The sequence below is a fragment of the Rhinatrema bivittatum genome, chromosome 18 (genome assembly GCF_901001135.1).
Source record: "Rhinatrema bivittatum chromosome 18, aRhiBiv1.1, whole genome shotgun sequence".
NCBI classification, from domain to species: domain Eukaryota; kingdom Metazoa; phylum Chordata; class Amphibia; order Gymnophiona; family Rhinatrematidae; genus Rhinatrema; species Rhinatrema bivittatum.
The window spans coordinates 2340965-2355314 of NC_042632.1; the positions used below are offsets into that span (position 1 = coordinate 2340965).

The 14350-nt window shown below is 46.6% G+C and overlaps 1 protein-coding gene across 4 annotated transcripts in view; it reads right to left on the reverse strand.

The window, feature by feature from the left end:
• Positions 1–14350, reverse strand: part of RUFY1 (RUN and FYVE domain containing 1) — a 653398-nt gene that overhangs the window by 388011 nt on the left and 251037 nt on the right. For all 4 annotated transcript variants that reach the window (XR_003853338.1, XM_029583262.1, XM_029583264.1 and 1 more), the window contains exons 7-8: positions 13509–13574; positions 5150–5219 (exon numbers count right to left, since the gene is read on the reverse strand). Coding sequence is in view for 3 of the 4 variants with exons in the window: in XM_029583262.1 (XP_029439122.1) it covers positions 5150–5219; positions 13509–13574 (136 nt within the window). In the remaining variant the exon portion in view is untranslated. The remainder of the gene's footprint in view (positions 1–5149; positions 5220–13508; positions 13575–14350) is intronic.

Here is a 14350-nt window from a genome sequence, read left to right on the forward strand (position 1 = left end):
TCAGATGCTAAGGTCTTGAATTTGATTGCAAAGTCTGTAAGCGGCTTGTTAACTTGCTGGAGAATGAGCAAAGCAGATCCAGCAACAGACTGGCGAGCCGGGTCATCAAAGTCAGACTTGAAAAGTTTTAGAAATCCTGGTAGGTCATTCAGGATAGGATCTTCACATTCCTATAACAATGAAGCCCAAGCCAAGGCTCGTCCTTCTAGAAACAATAAGAAATAGGTGGTCTTGGAAGCTTCAGTGGAAAAGAGGGTAGGCTGTAATGAAAAATGCATACTGCATTGATTAACAAACCCTCAACACTCTGGCTTCACCCGTAAAGCGGGTAGGTGTGGATAAGAGTACAGTGGTCTTGAGCGTTACCTCTGGAGACAGTAATTCTTTAACAGGAGTTGCTGAAGAATTCAGTTGAGCATGTAACTGATTGAAGGCAGTAGCTAGGCTCTCCAAAGACTTTTGTTGTTCCGTGATCCACTGGGCTAGGCCAGGAATGGCCTTCAGGGCCGCGAGCTGAGCAGAGTCCATGGAGTTAGCAATCTGTTGTGTTTGTGGCATTATGTGGACCCTTAGTCGCAGTGGAGATGACTCCTCCCACGAGGAGGGGCCCCATGGGGAACCATAGCGATAGGCTAACCTCAGAGAGCAGACACTTGTAGGTGGAAAGCTTTATTGTACTGCTGTAGATAGATGGTATGAGGCAGGAAGGAAAGGCACTGAAGTCCGCAAGGTGCCAATACGTTCAGACAGTCTCAGATGTAGAAGTCTCACCAGGATGTTCAAGATAGCTAGGAACCTGTAGTGCAGGCAAGGCCGAGCCTGGTGGGTGGACTTGCAGCACTGGATCGTAGAGGTACTTACAGGAGCGTAGTACGGCGTCTTCCTGGAAATGATGATGGTAGGACCGAAGGTCCGTGGTGCAGGTTACACAGACTGGTAGGCCCTCGAGGAGCGAGTACCCGATAGTCTAGAAGATCCTGAAATAAATAGAGAGAGACCCCTGAGGAGCGGTTGTCTAGTTAGTAGAACCTCGAAGGGTGGTTAGAAGTGAGAGACCCCCGAGGAGCGGGTGCCTAGAGCTTTGTAAGGAGCGAGATCCCCAGAGGGTAACGAGGCATCTAAGCGAGCAGCTTAGAGCGGTCAGAGTAGCTTAAACCGAAGTCCTTGCTAACTCAATGATGGTAGTGTAGTGGAGGCTTTAAATATCCGGAGGTATCGACGTCATGCGGTGGGGACGCCCCAGAGGTTCCCGCCATGATGTGTATTTGAGCGTAGGCAATGAGCGCGTGCATGCCCTAGGAGGCCACGGGAAGGAGCATGGCGGACTGGGACGCCCATGCTGAGTTGGAGACGCCAAGGGCCTTGGCACTCGGCACCAGAGTTAGCCATCTTGCCCAAGGAGGAGGAAAAGGGAAGAAAAGAGGTAAGGCAGACCAGTCGTAGCCATCTGCGACCAACGGACGCAACAATATGCTTCCTCGGGGAGCTTCCCTGTTCCCAGAATGCTTTAAGTTAGATGGGACCAGTCCTTTAAGGTGTGCTGAGAGTTTCTCTGGTGCACTCTGTCATAAAATACAGCTCATAACTTTATTTCTGGCTTTAATCCAGCTTATCTGATTTTTAAAATATGTGCTACCTATTGACTTCATGGAGAATATCTTAGTTCTATTAGAAAGGGTAAATAACTCTTCCCAGTTTACCTGTTTCATCCCACTCATGCTTTTATACACCTCTATCATATCGGTTCTCAGCATCTCTTCTCTAAGCTAAAGAGTCCTATCCTGTTTAGCCTTTCCATCAACGTTATATTTCTGGTCATCATTCTCTGTCCCTAATCTAGTTCAGCTATATCTATTTTGAGAGGGGACAACCAAGTACTCAAGGTGCAGTCATACCGTGGTCAGATGTAAAGGCATTATGATATCTTCCTCTTTCCATTACTTTCCTAATACCATCTAACATTCTATCTATTTTTGTCATGGATGCACACGTTTCCTGAGTGAAGACACTTAATACATAACCCAGCATCATGTAACTATAGTTTGGATTATTCTTTCCTATATGCATCACTTTCCATTTGTCCACATTAAATTTAATTTGCCATTTACATGCCCAGTCCTCTAGTCTTGCAATTCCTCATGATTAATGTTGAATAATTTTGTATCACCTACAATTCTGATCATCCACTCATCATTCCCTTTTCCAGATCATTTATAAATATATTAAAAAGCATTGGTCCCAGTACAGATCCCTTAGGCACACCACTATTTACCATTCTCCAATGAGAGAAATGACTAATCAGTCCTCCTCTGTTTAATATCTTTAGCCAGTTACCAATCCATAATAAGACATTACTTCCTATCCCATGACTTTTCAAATTCCAGATGTCTCTCATGAGGCACTATCAAAAGCCTTTTGAAAATCCAGATACACTATATCAGCTCATCCTTGTCCACATGTTTATTACTTCTTAAAAAAATAATCTAACAAATTTTCAAGGCAAGGCTTCCTTTTGCTAAATCCAAGTTGGTCCTACATCATTAATCTGTGTCTACCTAGAAGTCAGTAATTTTAGAATAGCTTCTACCATTTTCCCCCAGCACAAATATCAAGCTCACTTGTCTTTAGTTTCCCAGATTACCCCAAACCATTTTTAAAGATGGGTGTTAAGCTGGTCAAATCTTCAAGTGTACAGCCAAACAGCATTCCTCTAATGGCTACAAGGTATAGTAAGAACCTATCCTGCTACTGCTGATTTCTCTTTGCCAGAACTGTGAACATGTTCAAAACCAGCAGGCCAGCATTCCTGTGTTCTCTTGCAATGCACAAAATTGGTAGGCAAGAAGTTAAGACCCGAGAGTTTGGGTTGGCGGCTGCAGAATGTGCTCCACCACACAGGTTAATAGAAGCAGGAGAAAGGAATAAGAAGGAAAAAAGAATGCATGCTGGGGAAGGATCAAGGAGAAGAAAGAAGAGGCAGAAGCACCTGCTGGGGAAGGTGCAGGAAGAAGCAGGGTGGAAGAGACAGAGGAAAGAGACAAGGGTAACATTTTAGGAAAGGGGGGAGAGGCACGGAAGCAAATGCTGGGGAAGAAACAGACAGATGCTGGAGTAAGAGGATAAAAATCAGAAGGTGGATGAAGAGGAAAAGGGATAAAAGACAGGGCGCAGATACAGGGGGAAGGGGTAAGAGATGGGGCAGATACAGGGGGAAAGGGTAAAAGATGGGTCAGATACAGGGAAAAAGGGGGAAGGCAGGGGGTGTCAGAAAATGTGTTTCTTTGCGGCCATGTGTGTAGTTAGTGTAGTCAGTTTGTATTGAAGTATAAGGAATGCTTTTAGTACTTAGATAAGGACATATATGGTATGCCTTCCAGCTTCCGCCACATGTCTCCTTGTGGTTAAAAGTACAGACTAACCACAAATGTGGTAAGCAGAGAACTGACCGCAATTATGGTCAAAAACTCAGAATAGCAACCATCTGGTTATTTAAACCCTGGTAAAGACACAGTACAGGGGAGAGGAGCGAGAACAATCCTTACCACAAGAGAGACATTAAAGGGCTAATTGCTTCATGATATTGGTAAGCATTCTATTATAATTATTTCTGCATAAGAGAACCCTAGCTAGTATTAGTAAGACATGTACTAGAAAGAACTTATTTTACAGGAAAAAAATGTCTTTAGTAGATATGTATCTGATTGTTATAGTTTCAATAACTATCATTATCATATTTATACTTATAGCCATGTATTGTTTGATTAAGATGAGATTTGAGAATTATGATGCTTCACAAGCTAATCATAATCTTTAAATGTTTATAACAGTTATCTGAATAAAGAGACTTATTTTCATACATCCTGACTTGCTTCTCTAAACCAATCTTCTGGGGAACCCTCATCTCTAAAATAATAAACTCCTTCCCTAAGGGCTGGAGGGTCTGATGAAAGGTAGGATAGGAACAGAGCTCTTTTTGGCTTTCACTGACAGGGGAGCAGATACAGGGGGAAGGAGTAAGAGGTGAGGCAGATACATGGGGAAGGCAGGAGAGCAGATGCTTAGGAAGAGGCAAAAAAGTGTACGCTGAGAAAGCAAAAGGCTGGTGGCAACAAGGGTTAAGAAAAGGACAGGAGGTATTATAAAGATGAGGGATGATGTGGAAATGGAGGACTAGGAGAGTGAGGTGAGAGGTGGGAATGGGATGGGGAAAAAAGAAAAAAATGCAAGAGTAGGAGAAAGGAAAGAGAATAGAAGGGTTGGTGAGAGCTAAAAGATGTGAGAAAAGTTAGAAAAGATGGAAATGAAAGGAAGAAAGATGGAAGCTGAGAAGAAGAAGAAGGAGCTTGGGTCCCTGGTCTTGGCAGTGCTATAGTAGAAACAAATGACAATGGTGGGAGGACCTGCCATTCAGCAAAGTTGTGTGCACACCTAAATACATCCTACAAAAATATTAGAAGAAACACTGATTTGGACCCCTGTCCATCAGGGCCAGAAAAGGTTGGGTGCAATATGGAGGTTGTGCACACTCTGTTCCAGGCATAGAAGAAATATGGCTGTTTCTATTATGGCCACCCCTGGCCATCAAAAGGTGGCACTAGTATATGCTTTAGAAGAGCATCTCCAGAGCTCTTCGGCTAGTGAGAGTATTCTGAGTAACCCAGACATGCACTCTGGGGAAAGAAGAGCAGCAGACCCCATTGGAGAAGAAAACAGGGAACAAATTAATTAATTAATCTTGTATTTAATACACTTAAAAATTGGTTAACAAATCGGGTGGCCAAAACAAAGGTGGCTGTAAGCCCCAAACCCCAGCAATATTTTACACAGATGCATTTTCAAGGACTCTGGTTTGTTTGTTGTCCTGAAAACATACTCCTGCTTAGAAGACTGGATTAGATTATCCCCGTATGTATATTTCTCAAAAAAAAACATTCGCATTTTCAAGTCTTGAACTCAAGCTTCACTACTGTGATTTATCATGCATACAGAACAACCGTCCTGTTTGATGCCAGCATCATGACAACATGTTCATGACAACAGAAGTCCTATAACAGCCAGCTAATATTCACAGTCAAAAATCTAAACATTTAATTTAATTGGAAATATAAATTTATGTTGAACTTTTTCCAAAAAAATATGATCTACAAACCTCTTCCACCAATTTTGAATTGGTCCGTTCTATAGAATCCACTTTGGTTTGAAGATCTCCAACTGTGCAACTGCCAAAACATTTGATACAAAAAAAAGTTAAATTAAAACAATTCCAGTTTAGTCAATATTATGAATTCCCATATTTATCGGGTTAGGATACAAGAAGAAGTTTCACGCTGTCGATTTATTCTACTAAGATAAAGCATATTTGCTGCCCTGTAACAGGCATTCTCTGAGGACAGAAGGATGAGTTTACATAGTAATCCCTAGATACAGGTTGTATTCAAATAATAAAGGGGAAAATGCAGAACACACTCTGAAATAATAAAAATGTTGAGATTATTACCTGATAATCTCCTTTTCCTTAGTGTAGACAGATGCACTCAGAACGAATGGGATAGTATCCGCGTGCTAGCAGCTGGAGATGGATCTGACGTCAGCACGGGGGTATATATATCCCCACAGGAAGCGTAGCAACTCAGTAATCTTCCTTGCAAAAGCTGTTATGGATATGTGTACTGACGCACAGTGAAAAGTGAAAACAGGATTCCCCTGACCGATTGATAGTAGCTGGAGACCGCCAGCATTCACAACCGGAAGGCGTTAACCCCTGGTGGAGTGTACGCTCCTATGGAACAGAAGACATGGCTTACCTTGAATCTGTGAAACCCATGTACACAGGCAGCTGGGCGGGATGCTGAGTCCATCTGTCTACACTAAGGAAAAGGAGATTATCAGGTAGTAATCTCAACATTTCCTGGCGTGTAGCCAGATGGACTCAGAACGAATGGGATGTACAAAAGCTTTACTCCCAGCCTGGGCGGGAGGCTGCCTGAGGCCCATGTAGTACCGCCCTCGCAAATGCTGAGTCCTCCCTAGCCTGGACATCCAGGCGGTAGAACCTGGAGAAGGTATGGAGGGAGGACCACGTCGCCGCTTTACAGATTTCTGCAGGTGACAGCATCCTGGATTCAGCCAAGGATGTCGCTTGTGTTCTGGTAGAATGAGCCTTGACTTGTAGAGGCAGAAACTTCCCGGCTTCTACGTAAGCTGCTCTGATAACTTCTTTAATCCAGCAGGCGATGGTGGGCCGCGAGGCCGCTTCACCTTGCTTCTTCCCGCTGTGCAGGACGAACAGATGGTCCATCTTTCGTAGTTGTTGTGTCACTTCCAAATATCTGGGCAGCATTCTGCCAATGTCGAGATGGCGTAATAAACGCCCTTCTTCAGATTTCTTCAAACCCGCCATGGTTAAGATGAAACTGTGAAACCACTTTCGGTAGAAAGGAGGGGACCGTCCGGAGATGGATAGCCTCCGGAGTGATTCTGAGAAATGGATCACGGGAGGACAATGCTTGTAGCTCTGAGATGCGGCGGGCTGAACATACAGCCAGCAAGAACACCATCTTCAAGGTGAGAGAACGGAGAGACAGTCCCCGAAGGGGTCTGAAGGTGGATCCCGCGAGGAAATCCAAAACAAGATTGAGGTTCCATAAGGGCACAGGCCACTTTAGTGGCGGACGAATATGCTTGACTCCTTGCAGGAAGCAAGAAACATCTGGGTGCTTGGCGATGGTCTTGCCATCCCTCCTGGGACCATAGCAAGACAGCGCAGCCACCTGAACCTTGATGGAGCTGAGGGAGAGACCCTTCTGAAGACCATCCTGCAGGAAATCCAACCCAATAGGGATTGTGGTTGCATGGGGATTGGTGCCATGAGTGTCGCACCATGCTTCAAAAACTCTCCAGATGCGAATGTAGGTGAGGGATGTGGAAAACTTGCGAGCTTGGAGGAGTATCAATCACGGGCTCCGAGTAACCTCTATTCTTCAGTCTAACCCTCTCAAGGGCCAGACCGTAAGAGAGAATTGAGCTGGATCCTCGTGGAGGATGGGACCTTGACGTAGAAGGTCCCGGAGAGGAGGCAGGGGAAGAGGCTCCCCTGCCAGTAGTCTTCTCATGTCTGCGTACCAGGGTCTTCTTGGCCAGTCTGGTGCCACTAGAAGAACTAGGCCCCGGTGATTCTGAATCTTGTGGATAATGGCGACCAGCAGAGGCCACGGAGGAAAGGCGTATAGCAGAGTCCCTGGAGGCCACGGCTGAAACAGGGCATCGATTCCGTGTGAGAACAGGTCGCACTTGTGGCTGAAGTATCTGGGTACTTGAGCATTGGTCTTGTCCGCCAGTAAATCCATGTCCGGAATCCCCCAGTGCTCCACAATCATCTGGAAGGCTGTGGGTGACAGCTGCCACTCTCCCGGATTTAGGCTTTCTCTGCTGAGGAAGTCTGCTGTGGTATTGTCCTTCCCGGCAATGTGGACGGCGGAAATGTCCTGCAGATTCGCCTCTGCCCAAGCCATCAGTGGGGCGATCTCCAGAGATACTTGTCGGCTTCTGGTTCCGCCCTGACGGTTGATGTATGCCACCGTGGTGGCGTTGTCTGACATCACTCTGACTGCTCTGTTCTCCAGCCTGTGAGCAAATTGAAGGCATGCCAATCGGACTGCCCGAGCCTCTAGACGGTTGATGTTCCACGCTGACTCCTCTCTGTTCCACCGCCCTTGTGCGGTGAGTTCTTCGCAGTGTGCTCCCCAGCCGCTCAGGCTGGCATCTGTGGTGAGCAAGGTCCACGTGGGTGAGGACATCTTCGCCCCCCTGCTCATGTGGTTGGACCGCAACCACCACCGTAACTGTGTCCGGACTCTGGCAGGCAGAGGAAGGTGCGTGGAATAGTTCCGTAGACGGGGGCTCCAGCGAGAGAGCAGGGAGTGTTGTAAAGGTCTCATATGGGCCCTCGCCCAAGGCACCACTTCCAGGGTGGATGCCATGAGACCAAGAACTTGCAGATAATCCCAGGCTATGGGTCGACTGGCTCCCATCAAATACTGGATACGCTGCTGAAGTTTCAACTTTCTCTTGGTAGTGAGACTGACTGTGTCCGCCCGGGTGTCGAACTGTACTCCCAGGTATTCCAGAGACTGGGAAGGCTTTAGGCAGCTCTTGCTGAGGTTGATCACCCAGCCCAAGCTTTCCAGAAGGGCGATTACTCTGTCGGTCGTCCGCAGGCTCTCCTCTCGAGATTTCGCCCAGATTAGCCAGTCGTCTAGGTAGGGATAGACCAGAATTCCTTCCCTCCTGAGTGCCGCTGCTACCACTACGACCACCTTGGTGAATGTCCGTGGTGACGTGGCCAACCCGAAGGGCAGATCCCGGAATTGGAAGTGGCGTCCCAGAACCTTGAAGCGTAGGTAGCGCTGATGATCCGGATGGATCGGGATATGCAGGTATACCTCTGACAGGTCTAATGCTGTGAGGAATTCCCCTGGCTGTACTGCAGCCTTGACGGAGCGCAAAGTCTCCATGCGAAACCTCGGTACCCGCAAGTATCGATTGACTGACTTGAGGTCCAGCACAGGCCGAAAGGTGTCCCCTTTCTTGGGTACCATGAAATAAATGGAATAGTGTCCAGAATTCACTTCCAGGCAGGTACTGGGATGATGGCTTTCAAGGACAGGAGCCTCGCCAAGGTAGCTTCCAACGCTGCCTTCTTGTGTATGGGACAGGAGGATTCCACAAACTTGTCCGGAGGGAGATGATGAAAGTCCAGATAATATCCCTCCCGTATAATGGCGAGGACCCACTGGTCCGACGTAATCTCGACCCATCTGGGGTAGAAGAGGGTTAACCTGCCCCCTATGGCTCCGTCCCCCAGATGAATCGGCGGATTCTCATTGGGAGGCGCGGCCGGGACCCGAGCCCGGGCCCGCTCCCCGCTTGCACTGCTTGGTCCGAAAGGACTGATTCCTGGCCTGAGGGCGCCGTGCCTGGTAGCAACCCCTGTAAGGAACAAAGCGCTGGGAACTCCTGCCCCTGGAGGGCCTTGGAAAGGCGCGATGGCCCCTTCTGAACCGATCTTCCGGTAGTCTGGGCACTGGAGAGGCACCCCATGTACTGGCCAGTTTATCAAGGTCGCTGCCAAATAGGAAAGAGCCCTTAAAGGGCAATCTGGTGAGGCGTGTCTTAGAAGGCGCATCAGCTGACCATTTCCGGATCCAGAGCTGCCTCCTGGCAGCTACGGAGGATGAAATCCCCTTAGCTGTTGTCTGGACCAGATCAGATGCAGCATCCGTGAGGAACGAAAAAGCTGACTCCATGTCTGCCACCGGAGCGTTGTTTCTAACCTGTGACAAACAGGCACGCGACACCACTGTGCAACAAGTTGCGATCCGCAAAGATAGAGCTGCCACCTCAAAGGTCTGTTTCAGAATGGCGTCCAGTCGCCGGTCATGAGGCTCCTTGAGGGCCGTCCCCCCTTCAACTGGAATGGTAGTGCGCTTGATCACAGCGCTAATCAAGGCGTCCACCTGAGGGCACGCCAGCAGGTCTTGAATAGCCGGCGCCAATGGGTACATGCTCGTCAGAGCCCGGCCCCCTTTGAAAGAAGCCGCTGGTGCCGCCCATTCTAAATCTATCAGTTGTTGGGCCGCTTGTAAGAATGGAAAATGACGGGCTGTAGGACGAAGACCTTCCAACAGGGGGTTCTGCGCGGAGGGCACCGAAGCGCTGGGACCTGTAATATCCAATTCTGCCAGACACTGAGACACCAGGTCGGAGAGATCCTCTTTAGGGAAGAACCGCCTCATGGTTCTATATGGCTCAATCCCTGGGGGAAGGTCCCCCTCGTCCGGGAGTTCGGACTCGTCCGGTGAGACCTCCTGGTCTGACTGATCCGGACTGTCCAGCGGCGGGAGGTCCCGCTCGCGATAAGGGCGTGAGGGTCCAGGAACAGGATCCGCGGGAGCCGCCACCGCAGTCGCAGCCACCGCAGGAACCACAGGAACAGCAGGAACCGCAGGGCCTGGACGGGAAGCCGTTTGCATCTGTACGAAGGCATGAATCCCCTTAAAGAGATCCACCCAGGAAATTGAAGCAGCCTCTAATCGCCGGGGTACAAGATCCCCCGGGATTCCTGATTGGTCGAGACTGCCCCTAAATCCGGGGTAGCCCCTGGGGAACTGTCAACAAATCGTGGCTGAGACCGGTCCTGGCCTAAGGGTCCCACGGCCTCCTCACATTGGGCACATAGGGAGTCTGGCTCTTCACTGCGCGTGGCTCTAAGCTGGCATGCAGAACAGAGGCCAAGGGCTTTAATGCCTGAAGCAGGCGGCGCCGTCGCAGAAGACGCTGCTGTGTTCTGATCCATAGGAAAATATGCGCTGAATGCTGAATACAACAGGCGCCCAATAATAATAATACGCGGTAGCAATGGGCGCTTAATACAACTGGCGCACAATAATAATAATATGCGGCAGCAATGGGCGCTTAATACAACAGGCGCACAATAAGAATAATACGCGGCAGCAATGGGCGCTTAATACAACAGGCGCACAATAAGAATAATACGCGGCAGCAATGGGCGCTTAACACAACAGGCGCACAATAAGAATAATACGCGGCAGCAACGGGCGCTTAATACAACCGGCGCACAATAATAATAATGTCTTCAGCAATAGGCGGGCAAGAACACAGCCCAAATGTATGCAACATGCAGTCAGCAGTATACCGTTAGCAATATACGCTCAATAGCATTCAATAGGCTCTCAGCAATATGCAGTTAGCAATATACGCTCAATAGCATTCAATAGGCTCTCAGCAATATGCAGTTAGCAATATACGCTCAATAGCATTCAATAGGCTCTCAGCAATATGCAGTTAGCAATATACGCTCAATAGCAGTCAATAGGCGTTCAGCAATATGCAGTTAGCAATATACGCTCAATAGCATTCAATAGGCTCTCAGCAATATGCAATTAGCAATATACGCTCAATAGCATTCAATAGGCTCTCAGCAATATGCAGTTAGCAATATACGCTCAATAGCATTCAATAGGTTCTCAGCAATATGCAGTTAGCAATATATGCTCAATAGCATTCAATATGCACTCAGCAACAGGCGGTGTAGCAATACATGCACAATGGCATTCAATATGCTCTCAGCAACAATAAGGCCATATACGCACAAGGAGGAAGAAACCTGCGCCGATTACCGGCGCCCTACCTGAACAAGGCCCACAAAATGGCGCCCTCCTTGGCGTGCCACACCGCCGATCCTCTGTTCCTTCGGAGACCTGCAAAACGCGATGTACGCCTCACCTGAATCTCGGCGCCCCTCGGTTGGAATCCAGGCGGTCTCCGGCTGCGGGGAGAGCGGGCAACTACCTTCACCACCGCGTTTGAGGATATACACCCGCTGCCTCGTCCACGCCGGGACCGAGGCGCCTCGTAAGCCTCACCCGAACCTCGCCCGGGGGCTGTGTCCCTGCCGCGATTCGGCCGGACCGAGGACTTCACCTCCGGGGTGATCACGGGAATCACCCCGGGCAGCTCAACTGGGGGAGTGACCGTCGGGTATCACCGCAGGAGCATGGGGCTCGATATGTTCACAGAAAGTAGAAAGCAGAATCTAGAATTATAAGAAAAGAGAAAAAGATTAAAGTAGTCTTGGAAAGCACGCTCGACTAGCGTGCAGGCACTCCAAACTGCTTTGGAGACGGAAATTACTGAGTTGCTACGCTTCCTGTGGGGATATATATACACCCGTGCTGACGTCAGATCCGTCTCCAACTGCTAGCACTCGGATACTATCCCATTCGTTCTGAGTCCATCTGGCTACACGCCAGGAAATTAGCTCTATAAGGGATGGAAATTGGTTTAGCACTCACAGAAGACAAATATAAATCAGGTTTCTCCCAAATCAAGCAAAACAATGCATTTTCCACAAGGAAATGTTCCTCATTTATTGGTACAGCAGGTTCACAAGGAGGACTCTACTCGTCAAATGTGTGTTGAAACACAATGTTGCTTCAACACAAATTTGTAAAACATTAAAAAATATTGGACTATTTTAAGTGAATATTCCATTTTTCGTGAGGCTCCGATGTTTGCTTTCTCTCTTGGTAATAATTTGAAAGAATGACTTATTAGGTCAGCGATGGTGAAGATACACTAATGATCAACAAGAATTTATGCAACGAGGAACATGTCCTTTTGGAAAATATATTTGTGTTCCTTGATATGGGAGAAACCTGATCTATATTTGTCTTCTGGATGACATTTTTTCTTTAAATATTATGCTACCTGCACTTCAATATTCAGAATGTACTTCATCACTTGTCTTTGCAAGAAAACATGTATCATCCGGACCAGATTGATTAAACACAAGATTTGTTTAAACACCAAAAAATTGGAGGTGACTCTTTAATTGAACATTACATACAAACCAGTCACATTTCAGGATATTCAGTGGTTGATTTTAGACTATATTCCACCACATTATTGAAGTGCTAACAGGTCAAATTTAATTACACAATGTGAATGGGCAATGGATTTATTATTTTCAGACTGTCTCACCTCGTGGGTTGAATTGTGAAATTGAATAGAATATTTGGTTTTAAATCTGCATTCATATTCAAAATTGATTTGCATGTGAGGATGATTCTGATTGGTCAAGAGGAGTTTAAATACCCCCCTTTTGTGTCTTTCAGCTATTGCTAATTACATTGAGATCGAAGTCCAGAATAACGTTAATGGCAACAAAGTAGTGGAGCTGAGCCCCTGATGCAGTGGATACCACAAAACAGGATCACACTAAGCTAACAATGGGCTGCGGATGTGATTTGCATGTATAGTTTGAAAGCAAGAAGATAAACAAAAGTAATCATATTTAAGTGTATTGAAAAATATAAAGAAAAATGACTGTTTAAAGCAGTATGACCAATGATTATGTCCTTGCTGGCCACTCAAGGCATCGGGCTTTTAATTTAAGAAAGGCTGAATGGAAGTCAGCTTTTGCTAGCAATATGAAAGTCCTCTCTTATGATTAATGTATATTAATCATAAGAGAGGACTAGTAATTAGTTTGAAAGAATATAAATTAGTTCTGAGTGCTACTTTGTTGTTATCCATATGTGTAACCCAGTGTACCACTTATCTTAAGAGAAAAATTACTGATTGATTTTTTTTTTACATTTTCTCATTTCCCCACTACAAAGTAATGCATGAAAGTAGTACAATAATGAAGCAAATTCTGAATACAGAAAAAAAATTGTATTCAAGGAAGCATAAGCATTAAACAATTAGGAGTGAATTTTCAAAGGAGTTACATACATAAAAGTAGCATATACCGTACCAATTTTCAAAAGCCTATTTATGCACATAAAATCTTTTGAAAATTCAACCCTGCGGTGGTAAACCTATGGAGTGAATTTTCAAAGTAGTTAGGTGTGTAAAAGCAGCATGTGTGTAAATCCTTTTGAAAATTACCTCATTCTTCTATTTCACAAAGAATATATTCCTACCTTAAATGCCTATTGAGCTCTTCTACATAGTGCTTTTGGTCAAGAACAGCAGTGATTTCTCCATTTCTGGTATTTATTACAAAAAGAGAAAAAAATATATTCCTTAATTCTTACACATATTTTTCATTTATGCTGCAAACTAACAAATCAAACCATACAAAAAGAGCATAAACCTATCCAGATACAGTCACACAGCATGCAGATTTCTTAGGATGGAAAATAACTAAGTTACCAATTTAAAATTAAGCCATATTGCATTCAAAGTCTGAACTAATCAGGGTGATGTGAACCAAATCCTACTTATAGGTAAAAACAGCCTCTTGCTGTTACTTTACTACTAGTATGTAACATTTGCCAGTAGTGGGATCATTCCACAACCGTCAGCACTCACCCCAGGCATCCGAAGAGGCAGGAAGCTGCCATGATGCCATCAACCTGGGCTCCCCTAGGAAGACCCTGTGGTGGTAAACCTGGCTGCTGGCGCACGATGATGACACCACGCAGCTAGGTATAAAAGGCCCAGCCCATGCTCCATAAGATTGCCTCAGCAACAGGTCTCCCTGCTTGGCTGTAGTGTGTGGCTCCTGCTTTGGCTCCTGCCTGTCTTGCCAGACTGCCCTGCTTTGCCCAGCCAAGCCCGCTCTATCCTTGGCTTTCCTTCATCCCAGTCATTCTCCTCTGCCTTGAACCTGGACTATACCTCTTGCCTGCCACCTGCCACTGATTTTTGCCTTGGACCCAGATTTTCCTCTTCCTTGCTGTTTGCCACTGACTTCTGCCTTGGACCCAATTTCCTTCTTGCCTGCCGCCTGCCACTGATCTCAGCTACAAACTCTGTCTTT